The 21,839-nt window shown below is 62.5% G+C and overlaps 1 protein-coding gene across 5 annotated transcripts in view; it reads right to left on the bottom strand.

Moving 5' to 3' along the window:
- Positions 1 to 3,437: 3,437 nt before the first annotated feature.
- Positions 3,438 to 21,839, bottom strand: part of CACNA1A (calcium voltage-gated channel subunit alpha1 A) — a 203,173-nt gene continuing 184,771 nt past the window's right edge. For 2 of the 5 annotated variants that reach the window (XM_070625311.1, XM_070625312.1), the window contains exons 39-47: positions 17,934 to 18,041; positions 17,716 to 17,816; positions 16,592 to 16,701; positions 16,363 to 16,501; positions 16,099 to 16,212; positions 14,849 to 14,884; positions 13,580 to 13,766; positions 13,076 to 13,326; positions 11,404 to 12,299 (exon numbers count right to left, since the gene is read on the bottom strand). In XM_070625311.1, the coding sequence (XP_070481412.1) occupies positions 11,622 to 12,299; positions 13,076 to 13,326; positions 13,580 to 13,766; positions 14,849 to 14,884; positions 16,099 to 16,212; positions 16,363 to 16,501; positions 16,592 to 16,701; positions 17,716 to 17,816; positions 17,934 to 18,041 (1,724 nt within the window). In that variant the 3' untranslated portion in view covers positions 11,404 to 11,621. Of the gene's footprint in view, positions 9,194 to 9,552; positions 9,709 to 10,760; positions 10,915 to 11,403; positions 12,300 to 13,075; positions 13,327 to 13,579; positions 13,767 to 14,848; positions 14,885 to 16,098; positions 16,213 to 16,362; positions 16,502 to 16,591; positions 16,702 to 17,715; positions 17,817 to 17,933; positions 18,042 to 21,839 lie in introns of those variants that run through there. The other 3 variants (XR_011541440.1, XM_070625314.1, XM_070625313.1) reach the window with 3 other exon arrangements.

Genomic DNA, 21,839 nt, shown 5'->3' with positions numbered 1-21,839 from the left:
CCTCAGCGTCTGGGCTGGGGACAGGAGACGGTATTGTTTAAGAGGACAAACTTGCAACAAGTAGTGAATAAACCCTAGAAGTCTAACGTCCAGTACAGTGAGTACAGACGACAATGCTGTGTCACAATCATCAGTCTTGCTAAGACACTAGTGGTTGAAATAACCAACCGCTAAACAGAAAGAATAATTACGTGACATGCAGAAGTGTTACTTATTGTTACAATGGTAATCAGACTACGATATGTAAATGTATCAGATTAACAGGTTGGACCCCTTAAATTTACACAATGTTATATGTCAAGTATATTTCAATTTACAAACATCTGCTGTCCTTAAATAAAATTTTATTGACAAAGCTGTGCGACAAGGCAAAGTTGAGTCGTTGCAACAGAGACTGCCAGCCCTCGAAACGGAAAATGTTTCCTGTCTGGCTCTTTTGCGAAGTGTGCAGAGGCCTCCTGTAAAGGGCCTGAGACTGAAACATCAGCGTGCCGCTGACGTCCTCGCTGGGACAGCAAAGGGGTGGGAGGAATTCGGAGTGAGAGTGGAGCAGCTCGGGGACTGGGACGGGCTGGACTGGCAGTTAACACTGGAGGAGGCAGTTAACACGGCGCATCTGGGCCTCCAGGGCGAGTGGGACTGAGGACTGAGATGGACGGGCTGGTGGTGGGCACAGCAGGAGCAAAGACTCGGAGGCCGGACCTGCCTCACGGAAGGCCCCACCCGACGGCGGATGGGACAGAGCCATCCCATGAGCCACTGCCCGCCTGACCAGTCGCCAGGTCCCGTCTACCATCTCCTGTTTCTCCGTTTCTTCTGCTTCCCTCTCTGCTGTCACCGCCCTTGCTGGGCGCCATCAGCAGTCATTGCCTTGGGTCTGGAGATATGTCCCGCCTCCCTTAGCTGGTCTCTCTGCCCTTTTCATCTCCTTTCCTTTTCTTTCTTTCTTTTTAAATCTTCCTTTTCTTTTTCCTGCTTTTTCTCCCCCAAATCCTTCCAGTACATAGTTGTGTATTTTAGTTGTGGGTCCCTCCAGCTGTGGCATGTGGGACGCCACCCCAACATGGCCCGATGAGCAGTGCCGTGTCGGCACCCAGGATCCAAACCGGAGAAACCCTGGGCCACGGGGCTGGCCCCTCCTTTCCTTTTCTTAATTGAGACAAAATACATGTAACATAAAATTAACCATTTTGTTTATTTATTTATTTTTTTGAGGAAGATTAGCCCTGAGCTAACTGCTGCCAGTCCTCCTCTTTTTGCTGAGGAAGACTGGCCCTGAGCTAACATCCATGCCCATCTTCCTCTACTTTATACGTGGGACGCCTACCACAGCATGGCTTGATGAGTGGTGCCATGTCCGCACCTGGGATCTGAACCGGTGAAACCCTGGGCCGCTGAAGCGGAGTGCGCAAACTTAACCACTCAACCACAGGGCCCGCCTCCCTATTTTTACTTTTTGAAATTGTGGCAAAATATACCTAAGATTTACCACTTTAACCATTTTAGGTGTATAGTTCCGTGGCATTAAGTCGTGTAGCCGTCACCACCATCCGTCTCCACAGCTTTGTCATCATTCACTAACTCCTCTGCCCCTCCCCCAGCCCCCGCCATGCGCTGTTCTACCTTCTGAATCTAAGTCAGTGAGCTTTCACACATGGAAGTCTGAGGCTGCCAGCTCTCCTGAGCCCTCAATGGCTCCCACTGCCCTCAGGGTAAAGGCCAAATGGTTTAGAGGACAATGCGCCTTGCATCTCGGTCCTCTCGGTTTGCTCCCTCTTGGAGCTTCCTTCCCTGCATGGAATGTCCCTCGGCTCCCCCTTCTCCTCCCAGACTCCTCGTCCTCCGGGCTTGCGACACCTTCCCTCCCCCGCGGAGGAAGGTCGGCCTGTCCAATGTCCTCCACCTGCTCCCTCTCAGCGCACGTCCCGGTTGTCGTTCCTTCTATTTCTGCACCTTTTCTTTGGTTGACATGGTGGTTGATGTGGTCTCTGCCTCCTCTGTCTGACAGGGAGCCCAGGGGACCCACAGTGCCCGGCTGACTCCATTGTGCTCCTGAGCTTGCGCCTGGCGCACAGCCCGTGCTAACGTACAGTAGAAGGAGCTGCAGAAATTGCTAGCAAGGGAGGGAGGTGAGAGGTCTGCTGTCTGGGAGGGTGGGCGGGCTGAGGCAGGAGGCTCCGGTGGGTGTGGGGAGCTCACGGGCTGCAGGTCAGGTGGGGTGCCTGAGCGGAGAGCCTGGGGGCTGGCTGGGTGGGGGCTGCAGTTCCCCGGATGGAGCAGTGGGCGCGGAGAGGTGGACACCTGGGAGGAGTGCAGCCCAGAAGTGGGGGCAGGTGGAGGCGGGGCTGAGAGGTCGGGTGGACGCTGCTCTTGCACAGAGGGCCACCGCCGTGCACATGCCTTCAGAGCCTGGGAAGGCCGATCTGGGGCTGGAGCCCTGCCAGGGGCCGGCAGCCAGACCCCCCGGGTCTGGTCTGGTGTCCTTGCTGCCAGGTGAGTTCCTGGGGCAGAGCTGACCTGCCTTAGCTGGGGACATCCGCACAATTTGCAATTTCCATGGCCCAGCTCTGGCCAAGGAGAGAGGCCTTTGCAAAGCCGGACTTGGCTTTCCCCCACCTGGCTGGCCTCCTAATGCCTGATTCTAGACGCCAGCTCGTCACAGTGTCTGCGTGGGAGCGCACGCCCTCACCTCTGGGGTGGGGGCTGTTTGAGGCTGCAGGGGAAGGGGCGGGAGGGCGGGGAGGCGGGGATGTCTGGACCCAGCGCAGAGCAGGCTGGCGGGGTCCGGGCGGCCGCTGGCTTCCCGCCAGCCACCCGCAGCATCAGATGGCGCTGAGCTATATTTAAAGGCTGCTTTCTCCGCCTCCGCTGCGGGGTCTTCACCAGGACGAATGAGTCACACGGAGCCCTGCTGTGGCCTCAGGGCTGGCCAGCTCCGCCCCGAGAGGCTGGGAGCATCTCCCTGAGAAGCAATCCTGTAGAAGCTCCAGGAGCCTCTGGTGACCCGGGGTCTCCCTGCCCAGGCCACCCCTCCCTCTGCACCCCCTTTGCCCCAGTGAACAGCCCAGTGGATGCCCCCGGCTCAGGGCCCCCTGGGCCTGTGCAGCTGCCTCTGCAGCCAGGTAATTCCTGTGGGGTCCTGGACGTCGCTTCCTCCCCCCGGGGTGGGGGCAAGGTCAGATTCTCTTGCTTTTATAGCATCACCATGTGCTGCCGTGGTTGGTGCTGTGCACACACACACACATACACGCACACATGTACATGCACATACATGCACATGCGCACACACACACAGCACAGAGCCAGGTAACCCCAGGGCCTGTGCACACACATCTTCCCTGCCCGCTGCTGTTTTATTGATTAGAAGGCTGAGGTCCCCGGTTGGGATGTGTCTCAGTCTGCTCCAGCTGCTAGAACAGAACCACACACAGGGCCACTTATAAACCACAGACATTTATTTCTCACAGTGCTGGAGGCTGGAAGTCCACGGTCAACACACCTGGAGAGCTCTCTTCCTGGTTCACGGACGGCACCTTCTGGCTGCGTCCTCACATGGTGGAAGGGGCGAGGGGGCTCTCTGGGGTCTGTTTCATTAGGGCGCTGATCCCATTCATGGGGCCTCCACCCTCATGACCTCATCACCTCCCAAAGGTCCCGCCAACAAATACCGTGTGTCTGAGGGTTAGGATTTCAACACACGAGCTTTGTGGGGGCACAACACTCAGACCACCCAGGATGTGTATGCAGGTGGCATAGCAGGGGCTGGAGGGTGGTCTGTCCAGTCCTACCGTGCAGCCGTCACCCACCTACCCAGCACGAGGCCCGCAGAGTGGGACCCTGCACCCGGACACACCCCCCGCGGCGGTGGGGGAGACCGCCCGGGCACAACAGAGCTCAAGAATGACCCTAAGCGTGTGAAGATAGACCTGCCCTACCCAGGACGGTCGCCACGAACTGCATGTGGCTATCGGGTGCTTGAAATGTGCTGGTCCAAATTGAGATCTCCCAGGTATGGACCCCAAAGAATCGAAAACAGGTGTTCAGATAAATTCTCGTGCACGCATGTACATAGCAGCATTATTCACAAGAGCCCAAAGGTAGAAACATCCCAGATGCCCATCAACAGATGAACAGATGAAGAAAACGTGGTGTACATATGCAGCGAAATACGCTCCAGCCATAAAAGGGAAGGAAGCCCGGATACAGGCTGCAGCGTGGACGGACCTTGGAAACATTATGCTCAGCAAAGGAAACCAGTCTCAGAAGGCCACACAGTGTGTGACCCCATTTATGTGAACTGCCCAGAACGGGCAGATGCATCAAGACAGAAGCAGACCAGTGGGCGCCGGGGCTGGAGGAGGGGGACCGGGGAGTGACTGACTCATGGGCACGGAGTCTATTTTGGGGTGATGGAAATATTTTGAACCTAGATGGGGGTGGTGGTCACACGACATCGTGAATGTACTCAGTGCTGTGGAATCGTGCACTTTGCATGAGTAATTTATGTGAATTTTGCCCCTATTAAAAAAAAAACCTTAAAATTCACCTGTTCCTTTTTACTTTCTTCACGGCGGTGACCGGAATGTTTAACGCGACCCACTTTAAATTGCTGTTGGACGTGGCTGGTCTCGACCACTGCCTCCAGGGGGTCGGGTCACATTTGGGTCCTCCGCACAGCAGGTGAAAACCCACAGGACCCCCGCTGGCCCAGAGCAGTGGTGGGGGGGCTGCCTGTCCAGCCCTGTGCCTGGGGCCTCTGATTCACTCTTCAGGTCGCAAGCTGGCTCTGGGGGTGGGGGGGGAGGACGGAGCTGGTGCAATGCCGTCAACCTCTCTGAACTTTGACCACCTGCCGTTCAAAGGCCTGTTGTTTCCCTGGGTGGTTTAGTGGCTGGCGCCCCAGTGGGAGGGGAGGCCCTGGGAGGGGGGGACTGACTAGGATCCAGCCAGGAGGGGCATGTCCTCATCCTCCGGGAGGCCACGGGGGTGGGTGGAGGGAACCAACCGGGTGCAGCTTCAGGTCCACCCTTTTCCCCTCTGTGACCTTGGACAAGACCTTGGAGAAGTGACAGAAGCTTTCTGACCCTCCGCTGTCCCCTCTGAGCGTGCTTCCCTCATCTTCTGCTCCTCTCAGCCAGGCCCCGCTCACAGCGCTCCTCAAGCTCCTCCGCCGGCCCCCCGGCTCCCCGGGCCTCTTCCTGAGAAAAGTGGAGGCAGAGGCTAGAGGCTCCTGGACACCCGGTCTCCCTGAGCCATCGGCTCGGTTCCCAGGAGTCGTTAGAACGTCCTTTGGACAGAGAGGCCGGCACGGACACCCCGGCGTCCCTGCTGGTCCTGCCCGGTCCCTGGGGCTGAGAGGAGGCCGCCTCCTGCGCCTCCCGGGCGCCCCCGCGCGGCTGCCCGCCGTCCGGCCTCCAGGTGGCAGGCCTGAACGGGGATCTCCGGCCGGAGCTGCAGTGGAGACGTTCCCCTGGACTAGGCCGCGACCTCGGATTGGGGGGCTCTGAGTCTCGCGTCGTCGTCCAGTTAATTGGTTCTTCTACCGTGTCTTTGATCCCCAGGGGGACTGAGGGCTCAGAGGAAGCGCGCTTTGGAGACGAAGGCGTCCGGGCGCCTTTAAAACCTGTTTGCAAATTACAAAAGCGAGTGCGTCTTTGGAGAATTAATTTAGGACCACGCCAGAGTCTACACAGCCCTCGTGGAGCGTCTCCTCAGCCCCCGGGAGGTGACCGCCAGGGTCCACAGGGGGCTGCGCATCCCTCCAGGGCGGCTTCTGCCCAGTCTTGGAGGACGCGTCGTGGATGGCGAGGCCTTTCTCATGCTCAGGAGCTGAAGCCGGTGGCGACACAGGGTTGGGGGGGGGCCGCGCCTGGAGGAAGAGTGTGGGAGGCTGGGGTGGGGGGGCTGGAGCCAGGAGAGCTCGCAGGGCCCGGGTTGGCGGGCGTGATGGGGGACGGCAGAGGGGCACAGGCCACCATTCCGGGCGGGACAGGAGGCCAGATGGAACGTGGGCGTCATGCGTAGCGGCGGGGCTGCCGTGGTGGATCCCGGGCAGGGGTGGAATGACGGAGGGGCTGTGTTCACCCCCTCGATCCGCAGACCCTGCTCCAGCCAGCAGCCCCATGTGCTCATGCCCGGGAGTGTCCCTGCCCGGCCCTCAGCAGGTGTCCAGCTGTCAGTCTGTTCCTGCTGCTGTGACAGAAGCACAGACGGGGGCGCTTACAAACCACAGACATTTATTTGTCACTGTTCTGGAGGCTGGAAGTCAGTCCACGATCAAGCTACCTCGAGAGCCGGCATCCTGGTTCACAGACGGTGTCTTCCCGCTGTGTCCCCACAGGGTGGGAGGGGCGGGGGAGCTCGTGGCGCCCCTTTATAAGGGCACTGGTCCCATTCATGGGGGCTCGGCTCTCATGACCTCATCCCTTCCCAGAGGCCCTGCCTCCTGACACCAGCTCATTGGGGGCCAGGCTTCAATATATGAATTTTGGGGGACACCATATTCAGTTGTGGGGGATCAGAATTGGCCACCCCAGAATGTGTCTCTTTGGCTTGGTTGTTTTTATTTTTTTTAATTTATTTATCTTTTGAGGAAGATTAGCCCTGAGCTAACATCTGCTGCGAATCCTCCTCTTTTTGCTGAGGAAGACTGGCCCTGAGCTAACAGCCGTGCCCATCTTCCTCTACTTTATATGTGGGATGCCTCCCACAGCATGGTGTGCCAAGTGGTGCCATGTCCACACCCAGGATCCGAACCCGCGAACCCCGGGCCGCCAAAGCAGAACGTGCGAACTTAACCACTGCACCACAGGGCCGGCCCCTGGCTTGATTGTTTTTAAGAACAAAAGGCTCTGAAAGGAACTCTGAGCTTCCTCCCAAATGCCCAAAAGAATTTCAAATAGAAGGGCCTGCTCCAGGGAGCTAAGACTTGAGACAGCTGTAAAGCAATGGAAACGTGTCTCTCGAGGCGCCCTGCGGGGGGCACCGGCTCAGGGTGAAGTCAGCTCCCGTAGGACACACAGCAGTGACAGCCAGGGTCTCAGGCTGCCTTGTTCGGCCGTTCACGGCACCATCATGGTTTTTCCGCGCCTGCTTTCCTGCTTGTGTGACTGGCGTGGGCTGAACCGTGTCCCCCCAAATTCACGTCCTCCTGGAGCCTCAGGACGCGACTGGGATGTTTCCCACGCCAAACGTGTGGGGTTTTTCCTGTGCCGACCGATTCTCGGACCCCAACTGCGTGTCCAAGAAGTCAGTTCAGTTCTGACACCATCGATCTGGGGTGAGTGTCACAAGTTACAAGTCCTGCAAGACCCCCTCACTTCAGAGGCCACAGTCCCAGGCCACCTGGACTTCCGGCCGACCGGCTGTGAGTCAGGAGTCCCTGACTCCACCCCCTCAGGTTTGAGAATTTGCCAGAACAGCTCACAGAGCTCAGGAAGGCACTTTTGATGCTTCCTGCTTTCTCATAAAGGAGACAGTGAGCATCAGGGCGTCCCCAGGGCGGGGTCCGGGAGGGTCTCAGGAGTAGGACCTTCTGTCCCCGGAGTTGGGACGTCCCGCCCTCCGGTGTGCGGCCGTGTCTGCCAACTCGAAGCTCGCCCCACGCTGTTGTCTTTCTCTCCCAGTCTCTGGGCCCCTGACCTCCGAGTGGGTCTGCAAGTTTCCACTGACAAGGGATCTTCCCACACTGAGGCGTATGGGTAACTGTTTGGTTCAAAACTGCTTCGGCTTGAACTGAAGAAGCCTGGCTTCCGGCCCATCAGACACACACTGAGCGCCCGCTTGACCGTCAGAGAAGGCACCCCCCCTAAGACAAGGATGCACATGCCCACACCCGGCCCTCACACCCAGGCCAGTCCCTTCCTGACATCAGGGTCACTCGGCCTGCTAACCTGCAACTGAATATCTCCTTGAAACTCTGGTGAGTGTGTATCCTGGGCGTGTTTAATGGAGGCTCTTTGTTCTGAAAAGGTATAAGACTGAACACCATGCTCCTCCGAACGCTTCCTTCCGTCCTGGAACAGGCCTTCCCGGGTTGCACTCCTCGCTCTGGCTGAAGTAAAACTCGCCTTACTTCCCTTATCCATAGAAGGGTTTTTGGTATTTGCATGGACACATGTAAATATGAGTAAAAATTGTATGTCTTCTCTCCTGTTAATTTGTCATTTGTTAGTTTAATTCACAGGCCCCAGTTACTGAATCTAAGAGGGTAGAAGGAAAGTTTTGCCTCCTAACCCAGTTGTGGGTCCCCATTTCACAGAGAGAACACTGAGGCTCAGAGGTGGCCACAGGGGGCCAGGGGCTGCAGGGAACGGGCGGCGATTCCTCGAAGCCCCGAGGACACATCTGAAATGGAGCCTGGGGCTCTCTGTCCTTTGTGCCCCAGGAAGGGAGCTGCCCTGGGCATTTGCACCGCTTCCCTGGCTCTCAGAGTCGCATTGTCTTGCTCCTTCTTCAGCCTTCCAGATGATGTGGCTCAGGCCCGCCCCCCTCTGCCTCTTCACCCCCCCCCCCCCCATCCCTCTCTCCGTGTCTCCCGGGCAATTCACACTCGCTCCAGCCTGCAGGCGTGGGCTGTGGAGCCCTGGAGTCCAGCGCCGGCACCAGCCACAGGCTTGGCCTTTGGGTCCAGGATTGTGGGGGCCCTGGCAGTGGCCTTGTCCTCCGGCGACAGGCAGCTGCAGCTTCCCAGGCCCCAGAGGGCATTGCCTGGCCCCCTGCTCCCAGAGACCTCCAGCCCCTGGGTGGGCGGCGGGGCCAGACGGCTGAGGGGCCATGACCCACCAAGCTGCCTGGGAGGAAGTTTGACCCTCGCTGGCTCCTCCTCAGACTGAGAGATCCACAGAGGCCACTCACGGGAGGAGCTCTGCCTGTGGCTCCTGGGGACCCCGCCTTCTTCGCCAGAGGGAAGCCCATGCCCGGGGCCGGAGGAAGACCCGTGCAGCTGTTTCAAGGCTCCGGGTTGACAACGGCTCCCTGGGGCCAGGAACGGCTCGGAGACCTGCAGTTCTCAGTGGGGTCTGGCATGCTGAGGGCCGGCGAGACCCGGCCCGGGCGTCCGCAGGCCAAACTGCGAGTAGAATAATATTAAGACATCCTTTGCCTGGATTGCTTTCCGTCTCTCCCACGCGTGCGGTGGTGTTCGTGGAGGGACGTGGAACACTGCGGACATCAGAACTGGCCGTTTGCTAAGCTGATTAACGAGATGCAAAAACAGAAAACAAACCTCTCTTTTCAAGGAATTTTTTTGTTTTGGAAAATGCACTTATTGTTCATTAAAAACATTATTTGTTACCATTAATAAGTTTATTGTTGATTGTGATTTAAAAATTGATACATAGTTCAGAAATTCTCAGTTTTCATTTGAAGTGGTAAATATCGGTAGCTCTCAGCTACGTAAATAGACATGCTTTGGGGGCCTCAATAGTTTTTTTAAGAACACAAAGGCGTCCTGAGACCAAAAAGTTTGGGAAGTGCTGCAGGATGAGGGCCCAATCTGGCCCGCTGCCTGTATTTATAAATAAAGTTTTATTGGCACAAAGCCACACTCACCATCTATGTGGCCGCTTTCCTGGTACGTCAGCAGAGCTGAAGGGTTGCGACAGAGACCCTCTGGGCCACAAAGCTGAAGATATTAACTCTCTGATCCTTTAAGAAAGTTTGCTGACAGCTGATGTAGAATAATGCATTTCATCTTCATAAACAGTCCTATTATCATTTCCATTTTACAGATGGGAAAACAGAGAGGTTAATTCACTTTCCTGAGGTCACACAGTCAGGGAGGCTGGAGCTGAATTGGGAGGGGTTCTAAGGAGGGTGGTGCTGCCAAGCCCCTGGGGGTCCAATGACTGACCCCAAAGTCGCCATGCAATAGATGTTTGCGGCTAGTCTCCCCCTGCCTGGCCTCTGATGCCCCTCCTTCTGGTGATAGCACCCGGATGTGCCCTGAGGAGAGTGCCCTTCTCCTTGTCTACAGATTTTGTGGGGTTCTCTGAAGCTCTTTCAGGGGAGAACTATTAGCTGCCCTTTCAGGCCAAAGACAGGTCCTTCCCACAGTGGGAACAGGGGCGCTGGCCTCCCACTCACCCGGGTCAGCGGCCCGGACCTCCTGCTCTTCCCGATGTGGCTACAGACCGTATTCCCAGAAGCAGAGGCAGACTAGGCAGGGAGGGGAGGCCCTGGGGCTGGGGGGCCTTCGGACGGCTGGAGTGGGAGTGTGGACAGCAGACAGGCCACCAGGTGGGGCTGCCGGTGGAGTGGGGCCAGGCTGTCCGTCCCTTCACCAGAACCATACCCCCACCTGTTCCTCTGACCAGCGGCCGGGACCCCCTGTCCCGTGGACTGCTCTGACCTCCGACCTACGGGCTGAGGGGACCTCAGGGGCATCTCAGGGCAGTCTGTGCAACGGATCCGGCTGGGGGGTGGAGCCCCCCCAGAAGCAGCTGGGGTGGGGGCGGTGAGCTGGGGTCCCGGCACCTGCGGGGGCTCTGATGCGAGCTCTGCGAATGTTCGGGGCTCCACGGGTGCTCCCTGGGGGCTCCCTGGCCCCATCACCCAGGGTGCTGTCCGGACCAGGCAAACAGGGAGGGGGGAGCGGGGGGCCTGCGGGTGGGGCGTGGGGTGACGGGGGTGCCCTGCGCTGCCCCTAGGACAGCTGGCGAGCAGCTGGTTAGCGTCTTGGGTCTCCGTCTTCCGGGGCCTGCTAGGGCGCGGGATCCCCGGAGCTCTGGCCGCTGAGCTCTGCGAGGGGCGGGGCTCACCTGCCTTGCTCTCTGCTGGGTCCGGAGCATCACCTAGACGCTGCAAAGAGCCGGCCACTGGAGGGCCACGGCGCTCTCACTCTGAGCCCCTTTCAAACGCTTGCTTTTCAAGTGCCTCCTTGCGCGGTTCCCCCAAAGGGACCTGGGGAGCCCCCTGCAGGGGGAGAAAGACCAGGCCCGTCAGAAAGCCCTTTGATTCATTTTTTATTTTTTTTTCTTTTTGAATGTCATGCAATAATTCACAGTCCCAAGCCCACAGTTTTCAAACAAGGTAGGAAAAAGGAAAAAAGAAGCAAAGGAAATCGGTGGTGTTTTTTTTTTCTTTTGTTATTTCAAGCAGGACCAAATGTCAGAAAACAATGCTTCTTTTCTCGATCGTTAATTTTTTTGTCCTTTTTAAAATTGTTTATTCTGTTTAAGTTGATTTCTGCAGGCAGTAATAGTAGGGTTCGGTGTGACCAGCAAGCACTCCTGTGTGAGCCGTGTGTGGGGGGAGCGTGTCTGGGGGCGGCTGTGTGGGGCGCCGGGTGTCCCCGCTTCCTCTTCGCCGCCGCACGAGGGCCACCAGCTCGCCTTCGCCGGGAAAGGAAGATTCGATTGAGATGATAAAACTCATCAATAGAAGCGATTTTTTTTCTCCCCGTTTTTCTTTTAAAAATGTTTTTTTTTTTTTGTTTAAATTTCCATTTTCCCCAAGGTTCTCCAAAAATGGCTGAGTTAATTCGAATGCCTTGGCTGTGTGGTTTGTCCGCCCCCGAGGGCCCCGTCGCGGGCACCTGCGCGTCCGGCCCGGGCTCCCTGCGGAGTCGGGGGCGCGCGGCGACCCCGGGGCGCGCGCGGGGCCGGGCGGGGTGCGGGGGGCTAGCACCAGTCGTCGTCGTCGGTCTCGCTGTAGGCTTCGCGCAGGCCTTTGCGGGCGCCGGGGCCGCGGGGCCGGGCGGCGCCGGGCGCCGGGTAGTAGCCGTTCGGGAGGCGCCGGCCGTGCCGCGCCGGGGAGGCGCCCGCGGGGCCCGCGGCCCGGGGAGTCCTGGGCGAGCTGGAGCGGCGCGCGGGGGGCGCGTCGTAGGGCCCGGCCCGGGGCTCGTCCCCGCCGCCGCCCGGGCCCTCGGCCTCGTCGTAGTCGGAGCCCCGGTAGTAGCCGTGGAGCCGGGCGCCCGGGGGCCCCTCGGCCGCCGGCCAGCGCGCGCCCCCGTGGCGACACGCGCGGGGGGACTGGCTCCGGCCCGGACCCCGCCGCTCCGTCGCGGGCGAGCGGCTGCTGCCGTGGCCCCCCGCGGGCGGCCGCTCCCCGGGCGCGGGCTCGGCCGCGGGCCCCGGGTACCTCCGCGCGCCGCCGGGGACCGCCCGGGCCGGCCGCGCCGCCGGGGGCTGCTGCTGCTGCTGCGGGGGGCCCGCGCCGCCGGCCGGCCGGACCACGGGGGAGTAGGACACGTGCGGCCGGGGGGTGGAGGGGGTCTGGGGGAGCTGGCGGCGGCCCCGCCGCGGAGTGCTGGTACCAGATGTTGAGGGGGCTGGGCTTCCACTTACGGAACTACTGCCCTACACGAAAATTGAAACAAAGGAAATCAAAAAAAAAGATACAACAAAATCAACCGGGGGAGACGGGGGAGGAGACAGAGGAGCGGAGGGGGCGAAGGAAAACCAAAGGGGACAGGGGAGGGGCCGGGAGGAGGAGGGGGAGAGGGAGACACAGGGCGTTTGAATGGAAAACGAGGAGAAAAGCAACAGCCACAGGAAGGAGGAGGGGGAGAAGGGAGAGAGTGAAGAGCAGGGGGAGGAGGAGATGGGCGAGGAGGAGGATGAAGAGGATGAGAGGAGGAGGATGGTGAGGAGGAGGAAGAGGAGGGTGAGGAGGATGGTGAGGAGGAGGGCGAGGGGGAGGAGGGGGAGGAGGAGGAGGGTGAAGAGGGTAAGGAGGAGGGGAGGAGAGAGACAAGGAGGGAGGGGGAAGTCAAAAACCAACACAACAAAGTGAAAAGAGAAATGAGAAAGGGAGTTTTGTAAGTTTCGGGGTTAAAGTAGCAGAAGTTTCAAGAATTACTCACAGAGTCCAGAGGACAGAAATCATAATCGAAAGGAAAACGGAAGCCGGGTTAAAGGCAAGCGGAGGCAGCGTGCGCGCGCGTGCGCGGTGAGGCCGCCGGCGGGAGCGCAAACGAGGTCCAACCAAAGAGGCAGCGGCTGCGGGCGGGGGCGGGGGCGGGGGCGGGGGAGGGGCAGCGTCCACCGAGGCCGGGCCGGCTGCGAGGGCCCCTCGGGGCGGGGGGCAGAGGTCACAGCTGCGGCACAGCTGTCGGGGCGCCCGCCGCACCCACCTGCCGGTGCGCCATGTGCTCGCGGCCCTCGCTGGGCGAGCGCGACCAGCGCTGGTCCCGGGCGCGCGGCCGGCCGTGCTCGGGCCGCTCCGGGGCGAAGCGCTCCTTGTCGGCGGGCGGCGGGTGGTGGTGGTGGTGGTGGTGGTGGTGCTGCCGGTGCTTCCGGTCCTTGGGCCGGCCCCGCTCCTGGTCCCGCTCCTTGGGCGGGAGGTCCCCCGACTGCGTGGTCATGCTGAGGTCCGTCCCCAAGCCTGCGCCAGGGGGGTCAGACAGACGGACAGATGGCCATGGGGAGGCGGGGGGCGCGCAGCAGGCCCTAGAGCGGGACGCCTTTCCCCGGACGAAGGGGGGCACGGCGGGCAGCGCGGGTCGGCGTCCAGGCTCTGGGCAGCAGTGGCCAGCCTGGCTCAGTCCCCTGGGTCCAGGCCTCTCCTTCCTCCCTCAGTGTCTCCCCTCTGCCCCGCTCCACGTCTTCTGCTACAGACGCGGCTGCCTGGTGCCCACCTGTGTCCACGTCCGTGTAGCGGCCCAGGGAGCGCTCGGAGGCGCGGTGGCCGCGGTCGCGCCGCCGCTGGTGGTGCCGCTGGTTCTCCTCGGGCGGCACCCTCTCCAGGGAGTAGTCGTCCAGGCGCCGGGCCTTGGGGCCCAGCACGGAGGCCGAGCGCTTCATGGGGCTGGTGTCTGAGATGGTCTGCGGGGGACAGGCCGGCGGGCCGGTCAGCGGCTGGCACCCAGCGGTCCCGGTCCGTCCCGCCCCTTCGGTCGGCAGTGACATCCAGGGGGAACTCTCTCCCCTGCCAGGTCCATCCTGGGTTCGCGCCCTGAGGCCCCAACTGATTCACCCCTGCTGCATCTCAGGACCACCCCTGGGGGTGCCCGGGCCCTGGGGGTCCAGCCAGGGGACATGTAGGTTGGTTGAAGGGAGGAGCTTCCTCCACCCAGAGTGCGCACCTGCGGGCCGGGGGCAGTGCAGCCCCGCCCTCTCCCCGCCCACCCTACCCTGCCCTCGCCCTGCCCCTGCCCCGCCCTCCCGTGCCCTCGCCCCGCCCTCCCGTGCCCTTGCCCCGCCCCTCACCCCCCGCCCTCCTCTCGACCTCCCCCCGCCCTCCCCCTGCCCTCCTCCCCGTCCCGGCCCCGCCCGCTCTCTAGGGGCTGGGAGGCCACTGCCTCCCAGCTGTCGGCCTCCTCCAGGCTCAGGGCTGCGCGCCCGGCACCCCAGCTTGCTGTCCGCCCGGACCAGCTGGGCTGCGCCTTCCTGCCTGCCCGAGTCTGGCTCCTCGAGGGGGCCCCCTGGCATTCGAGGCCCCCGGGACCTGCTCCTCTCACCCCTGGCCTGCAGCCCGGGAGCCTGCATGAGCCGCGGCCCCGGCTCGGGGGGTGGCGAGAGGGGGCCTGTGGTTGTCGGCGGCCGGGACAGGAGAAGACGGCCAACGTCCCCCAGGCCCGGCCCGGCTGAGCGGCTGGTGGCACTGCCCAAGGCAGCAGATTTCAGGGACACAGGGCTGCGGGACCAGAGGGTCAGGGGAACCAGCCCCTGAGAAAGAGTGGCTGGTGGGGCTGCAGGTCAGCCTTTTTGGAAGATGGCCCCCGGCTTGGGGGCTCTGAAGACAGAGGAGTGGAGAGGTGGAGGGGGCCAGGAGGCCCCCAGGGCACACAGGAATACAGCACAGAGGATGGCTCCACGGGGAGGTGAGAGATGACAGGACTCCCCCGAGGGGGGGTGGGCGGGAAGAGGGGGCCGGAGCCCAGCTGGGCGGCGGGCAGGGTACATACACTGAGGTTATTCCCACGTGGCCGGCCCCTTCTCCTCTGTCACAGCCCCACGGGATGGTGCACACAGAAAAAACAGAAAGAAGAAAATAAATATGAAAGCCCCGAGGGACAGGCGGAGATGGCACATGGGGGAGATGCCAGGCTCTGGGAGGGGAACCTGAAGGGGGGGAGAGGTTAAAGTTCCCGTCCGTGGGTGACCCAGGCCCGGCTGGCCGTCCTCCCAGGGGCACAGAGGAGACAGACAGGAGACACCACAGACAGACAGATGGCAGAGGCACATGACTGACAGGTGGGACAGTGCGGCCGCAGGCCCCTGGCCGCGGGTTCTGCCTCATGCAGTGCGTCCCAGCCCTGGCTCGGCTGACACGCAAAGCTCTGGGTGGTGGCCGTCAGCTGGGCTTGTCCCCACCCTCTCCTGGGGCCCAGCAGCTCAGTGCTTGGAGGGGGGGCCAGCCCGGCAGGGTAGGGCTGGGCAGCCACATGCAGGCTGGCCGCCTCCCACTCAAGTCTCCAGCAGCCAGAGGCCAGGCCCCTGGGCCCCCTGGCCCAGCCACACACAGCACAGCCTTCCGCCCCGTGCAGACGCCCAGCACAGCACACGGGCAGCCGGCCACAGCCAGACACGCTGCCCCGCTTCGCAGTCCGGGTGGGCAGCCAGCCAGCCATGCTTCTGGCTTCTGGCCCCTGCCCCCGAGGGCCTGGGGCAGCGGCACCCCCCACCCATCACCAAAGGGACCCTGCAGCTGGGGAAAGCAGCCACACGCAGACACACATCAGGCGCACACAGCTGCTCCTCCCCAGCGGCCCCCACAGAGACCAGACAGAAGGACGTGCCCCAGCTGCCCCAGGCCCACCCACCCCGGACTCTGCTGCCAGGTCCTAGGACCCGCCAAGTGCTCGCGAGCAGACTCCTGTGTGCATGCACGTGTGCGTGGGAATGGGCACACGTGTGCATGTGCACGCGCGTGTGTGCATGTTCCCGACTGCGGCTCTCACCCCAGCCTGACAGGTTCCCTCCCACAGCCCTCCACATCCTCCCGCCCCGGCACCGCGGGCAGGGCAGACGGTCCACTTGGCAGTGGCTGCCAGACTCTGGCCCCAGGGACCCCCTTCCCCTCTCTGCCCTCCACTGAGGGGGGGGCTCCGAGGCCCAGGCCTCCGGATGCTCCAGCTGTGGCCAGGAGGGGTGGGCACAGGCGGCCCCAGGCTCGAGCCCTGTGGGCGGCCGGGCGGAGGGTGAAAGCCCTCACCTGGTTCTCGGCGGGGAGGCGGGGCATGGAGGCGGCCCGGGCCTGGCCTTCCATGGGGAGGTAGTGCTCGCTGTCCGAGTAGCCGTCTCTGCCCATCTCTCGCATCTCCACAGACTGCGGGCAGACGGCGAGGCAGGTGAGTCCCGGGGCCTGGGCCTCAGGCCCCAGGGTGGCCTGGTGTGTGCTGGGCCCGGCATGGGCCCAGACCCTCCCTGCTGTGCAGCCCGGCCCGGGAGCCCAGGGGCCGTGGGGGGACAGAGGCACCTGGGAGTCGGGCTGGCTGTGGGGCATGTCGGCGGGGGGCCCCCGCTCCGGGCTCCAGGTGCCCGTCTTCTGGAACATCTCCTGGGCTCGCTGGGTCACCCAGGACGGGCTCTCCTTGAGGCCACTGTCGTGAGCCATCCTGTGTTGGGGACAGAGGCCAGGGTGGCGGTGGGCACTCCCTGGGTGCCCCAGCCCCCCATCTCCGCCTCCCGGCCAGAGCGACACTCACAGGCCTCCTCCTGGGTCCAGCTGGGTGGAGGGGAGGGCATTCTGGCCGGGCCCCCCCTCCTGCGTCGGGGACGGCGGCTCCATGCGCTGGAACATGAGCGGTGTCCGGTTCTGGAGGGGCAGAGGGCAGTGTGTGTGTACCGGCCGAGCCGGGGGCCGGGGGTAGGGGCCTGAGGCCGCAGTGGGACAGCAGGAGGCTGCGCAGGGGACGCTCAGCCCCCCCCCGACCCATGAAATCCCAGGAGTTCTTACAGCCCCCAGCACACACCCACCCTCACACACGCATGCGCACACACACGCACACTCACGTCTGATCCATCAGCCAGCCCACTAGATTCTTCCCTCCAAACCCATCCAGAACTAGCTCCCTTCTCAACTGCATGGCCCCACTGGAGGCGCGTCCCATCATCTCCCTGGACCGGGGCACTGGCCTCCTCCCGAGTCTCCTGGCTCCAGCCATTCCCCCCCACGGCCACCAGAGGGAGCCTGTGAACGCCTGCGTGAAGCTGCTCCCCTCCTCTACTGAGGGGCCCCGGTGGCTCCCGCCTCACTCAGGGCAGGAGTCAAACCTCCCCATGGGCCCGGGCCCTGCGTAAGCTGCCCCAGCACCTCCCCACCCTTGTCACCTCCCTTGCTCACTGTGCGCCACCATATCAACCTCCTCACTGTTCCTCAAATTCAAACTCACAGTCCTGCCTCAGGGCCTTTGCACTGGCTGTTCCCTCTGCCCACAGCACTCTTCCCCCGGGGGGTCTGCCTGGCTCACTCCCTCTCCTCTTCCTTTAAGTTTTTTTGCTCAGATGTCACCTCCTCAGGGAGGCCTCCCTTCATTACCCATTTCGATTGCACCCCTCTGCGGGCACTGACTATTTTCTGCCTTGCTATTGAGTCGTCTGTTGTCGCTGGCGTTTCCGCAGCTGGAATGTCTGCTCTGCAGGGATTCTGGTCTGAGTGGCTCCCAGCCGCGGCCCCAGGGCTGAGAACAGCACCTGGATGCCGTGGGCGCCCGGGGCGTGTTGATGGAGCAGGTGAACTAATCCAGGCCGTGCCTCCCTCGCACGGCCCCACTTTTCAGTGACCTGCCCTGGGCGTCCCCAGAGCCGGGACATGGGCGGGGGGCCCTACCTGCTCCTCGCGCATGGCCTGCAGCTTCTTGGCCTTGCTCTGCCGGTAGTATTCCATAATCATCATGGCTGCGTAGATCTTCCCCACCGTCAGGTCTGTGGCTGGGGGCACAGGGCGAGCTCACTGTGGGCGGGGCCCTGTGTCCCCAGCCCAGCCCACCTGGCTCTTGCCCTCCCTCCATCCAGGTGGGTGGGGGCCCGGGCCGGGCTGGCTCTTACACTTGTGCGGGGTGACCAGCAGGTCCAGCGTCTTCTGGGACAGGTTGGGCCAGATGGCCATCATCTCCTTCCGCAGCTCAGCGTCCATCTGCTGTTTGTCGGCTCCGCCTGCAACGTGGGCACACAAGGGGCCCTGACCGCCTGCCGACCCGGCGCTCGGCAGTCCTGGTCCCCACCGGGTCTCCGGGCCCCAGGCGCTCTTGTCCTCGGCAGGGCCAGGGCCGTGAGGCGGCTACGTTGGGGGACAGTCCCGCATCGAGAGGGGCCGGATGGCCCAGGTCCCAATCTGGCTCCCACTTACCAACTGCACGGCTCAAGTGTTCGTCTACCTCTCTGTGCCTCAGTTTCCCCATCTGCGAAACGGGGCTGAGACGCACAGTCCCTGCCTCGCCGAGCTGTCTGACGACAGCTGAGTGAACATGTGCACAGCCTTCAGACGGATGGCGTCTGCCGTGGGGTTGTCACAACAGGGGCCCACTGGTTCCCGCGGGTCAGGGGCGAGCCCGGGGGCCGGGACGCCCTGCGGCAGCCCTGATAGAGGGGGCTTCTCCCTCCACCAAGTCTCCCCTCCCACGGACGTGCCCTCTGGCGTGGCCCAGCCCTGAGGTCTTTAAGGCTCCGCGCCAGCGGCCCCTGGTTCCTCCTGCCTGCAGGTGCAGGAGTGTGCCCGCCTGGCCCGGGGGTGGCTGGGGCCGGTCACAAGCTCCTGCCAGTGAGGTGCGAGCAGGGCGAGGGGCCACTCTGGGGTCAGGGCCTTGAAGGGCCAGTGCAGGACCCTCCTGAGTTCTTCCCTCTGTCACGGCGGCTGGTGACATGAGGGACCATGGCTGCTCCCTCAGGCCCGGGATCTAAGTGACCAATGAGCAGAGTCCCTGCCACCCCGGGAAGTTCCCACATAACGGAGTGGGTGGCAAGAAGCTTGGTCGGGTCCAGGCCTTGGGGCTCTTTATTACGGCGGCACATTCTCACCCATCCTGGCCGCTCCGCTGGCCTGGCCCTGCTCCTCCTTCAGGCTCAGAGCCCAACCCCGGGCCCAGGCACCGTTCTGACACACAGCAGGTACGGAAGCGACATGGGTGACAGGCCAGAGCAAGGGCCCCAAGGCTGGGGGGGGGCACCAGCCAGGAGGGAAGTATTTCGGTGTCCTAACAGCCAAACCCTGGGGCTCGCTGGGTGAACAGCCGCCCCGCCCGCGGCCCCACGTCCGCCTGCCTCCACTCCCCCAGCCCTCCTCGCCCGGCGCCTGCCCTGCTGCCCCACTGGCCCAGCCCCGGGGCCCCGGCCAGCTTCTTCTCCTCAGCAGACGGGACTCAAAGCACAGACACCTGCAGGCTCCTCACGGAACTGTCACTCGCCTTCCCCCTGTGGGCCTTTATTTGGGGAAAAACCCTTCAGAGGGGCCTTTAAATGTAAATGTGCAGGAAAAGCTCACATCCAGTTCTGGAGCGAAGATATTGAGGCCACCGGGACTGAACTGCCTGGGCCTGTGGTCACCTCTGCCTGGGTCCCCCGTCCCCCTGCAGCCCCTAGAGGGCGCCTGTGAGCAGCCGAGTTGGTCACGTGCCTCCTCTGCTCAGAGCCCTGTGTGGTCCACCTCACCCAGGCTGATGGCCCAAGTCCACAAGGTCTGCTCTCCTCTCCTCTGACCCCCCTCGCTTGCTCTGTTCCCACCACACTGACCTCACCGTTCCTCAAACCCGCCAGGCATGGTCCTGCCTCAGGGCCTTTGCACGGCTGCTTCCTCTGCCAGGACGTTCTTTCTACAAATATCTCCGCGGCTCCCTCCCTCACCTCCTTCAGGTCCCTGCTCAAACCCTTTATCAAAGGGGTCTTCTAGCTGGCCCCCTATCGGAAATGGCCCCTTCATCACCTTCTATGTCTCCCGCCTGCTTTCTTTCTCTTCTCCGTACACATCGCTGCATGTTGTTGTTCCACATCTTGCCCCTTAGCGGGCGCGCTCCATGGTCTGGCTTTCTCAGCGCTGGTGGCCGAGGGGTCTAGCAGGCAGGGGCACTGTGGTCGCTGGGGCCCCGCTGCGCAGGGGGGGGTGCCTGGACTCAGGCCGGGAGGTCAAGACCATTGTGGGAGGCCCTGGGAAAGGCCCTGTGCTGTTGGGCTCTCAAGACCCTCGACACCAACCCATATGGTTTTCTTTCCTCAGGGGAAGCAGCTGCAACGAACAGCCATGTCTGTGTCCGCTGCAGCCAAGCCCTGTGCCCAGGCTCGGTGGCTCCTTCTCAGGGACACGGGGAGGGAAAGCAGAGGGTGTGACAGCTCCTGCAGAAAGTCACTTTCTTGTTACAGCTTCTGTGTTCCCTGCTTCTCGTGGAGAAAGGAAGACCCACTGTTGTGGACCGACCTGTGTCCCCCAAGCTCACGCAGAGGCCCCTAGCCCACAGCGCTGCACATGGAGGTGGCCGGGAGGGAGGTGAGAGTGTCGTGAGTGGCTGTGAGCATGGTCCCTGACCCGAGAGGGTCGAGTCCTCACGAGGGGGAGACCCAGGGGCGCGTGCACGGGGAAGGCCGTGTGAGCACAGGCGAGAGGGCACCTGCCGCCTTCGCGACCCTGGGCTCCCAGCCTCCGGGGCTGTGAGAAATAAATGTCTGTGGCTTCAGCCGCCCAGTCAGTGGCATCTTGTCACAGCAGCCAAGCAGGCCGGGCACCCGCTCTGGGCATGAGTCAGGTGACGGGTCTGGGGGCTTCTCGGCTGCAGGCAGCATTGTCGACACCTGGGCCGGGCCCTTCTTGTGGTGGGCCGTCCTGCACAATCCTGACAACCCAAACCGTCCCCAGCACTGTGTGTCCCTGGGGGACACAATCGCCCCCAGTGAGAACCAGCAGGGAACATCCTCAGAGGACGTCACGACAGCCCCCTGCTGGGGTCATGGGGTTCACTTCAGGCCGAACCCCAGGTTTAGTCCTCATCCAGCTGCACAGTTATTACCACTGGGGCTCCTGGGGACAGGAGGTCCCCCATCCACGGATGAGTCACCCACAAACCGTGGTGTCCCCAATTTTAGGGCCTGAGGGTCCTCCCCTCCCTCACCCTGTCCTGTGTGCCTCTGTGAACAGTCTCTGTCCCAGGGTCTGTCCTGCGAAGCCCGGCCTCTACACACGAGATGCCAGCAGCGCCAGCCCCCTCCCAATGTGACCACCAGACATGCCTCTGGACATCGCCAATGTCCCCTGGTGGAGGACTGCTGACAGGGTTTCACCTCTGACCTGGACCCCAACCCCTGCCTCTGCCCCACTTTCCCACAGCCCTTCCTGCCTGCGAACACATCCCGTGTTCTCCTCGTTCACTGCGTGAGTTGTCTGCCCCTCGTCTCTGCAGCCTCTCGAGGGCCGCAGGCTCCCGTGTCCTGCAAGCAGAGGACAGAGCCGGGCATACAGCGGGCGCTCAGTAAATGCTCTCCTTCAATGAGCGGGGCCGACGTGGCCACCAGCTTCGGGAAGCCGCCCTCCCTTGGTCAGGCGGGTCAAAGCCCTTCAGCTCCCACGAGGCCCACCCCGGAACCTTCTGGGCCACTGCAGACCCCACCTCCCCACGGCGCCTGGTCTCTGGGGGGATAAATGGATGAGACAGCCCCTCTGGTGGTCAGCACGTGGGGTCCTGACGAGAGTCTGGGCCAGCCCCAGGGGCCTAGCCCTGACGGCGGCCCTGTCTAAGACGATGGCAGAGGCGTTCCTGTTTGGGGAGCTGAGGTCCCCTGCACCAGCGCCAGGGCCGGGGACCTCGTGGGGGCGGGCAACACCGGCCGGTGCGGGGACGTGTGGTCCTGGCGGCTCTGGGCGAGTCCTCTCCCACACCCTCCCCACTGTCTGGGGCTGTGAGCTGGTGGGCGCGCAGGGACGGAACCCTCGCCCAAGCCCGGGACGTCAGCGCGGGGCTGGGGGTGGCTCAC

The sequence above is a fragment of the Equus przewalskii genome, chromosome 6 (genome assembly GCF_037783145.1).
Source record: "Equus przewalskii isolate Varuska chromosome 6, EquPr2, whole genome shotgun sequence".
NCBI classification, from domain to species: domain Eukaryota; kingdom Metazoa; phylum Chordata; class Mammalia; order Perissodactyla; family Equidae; genus Equus; species Equus przewalskii.
Note: the sequence above shows the minus strand (reverse complement) of the source record. Positions and strands in the feature narration are given on the sequence as shown.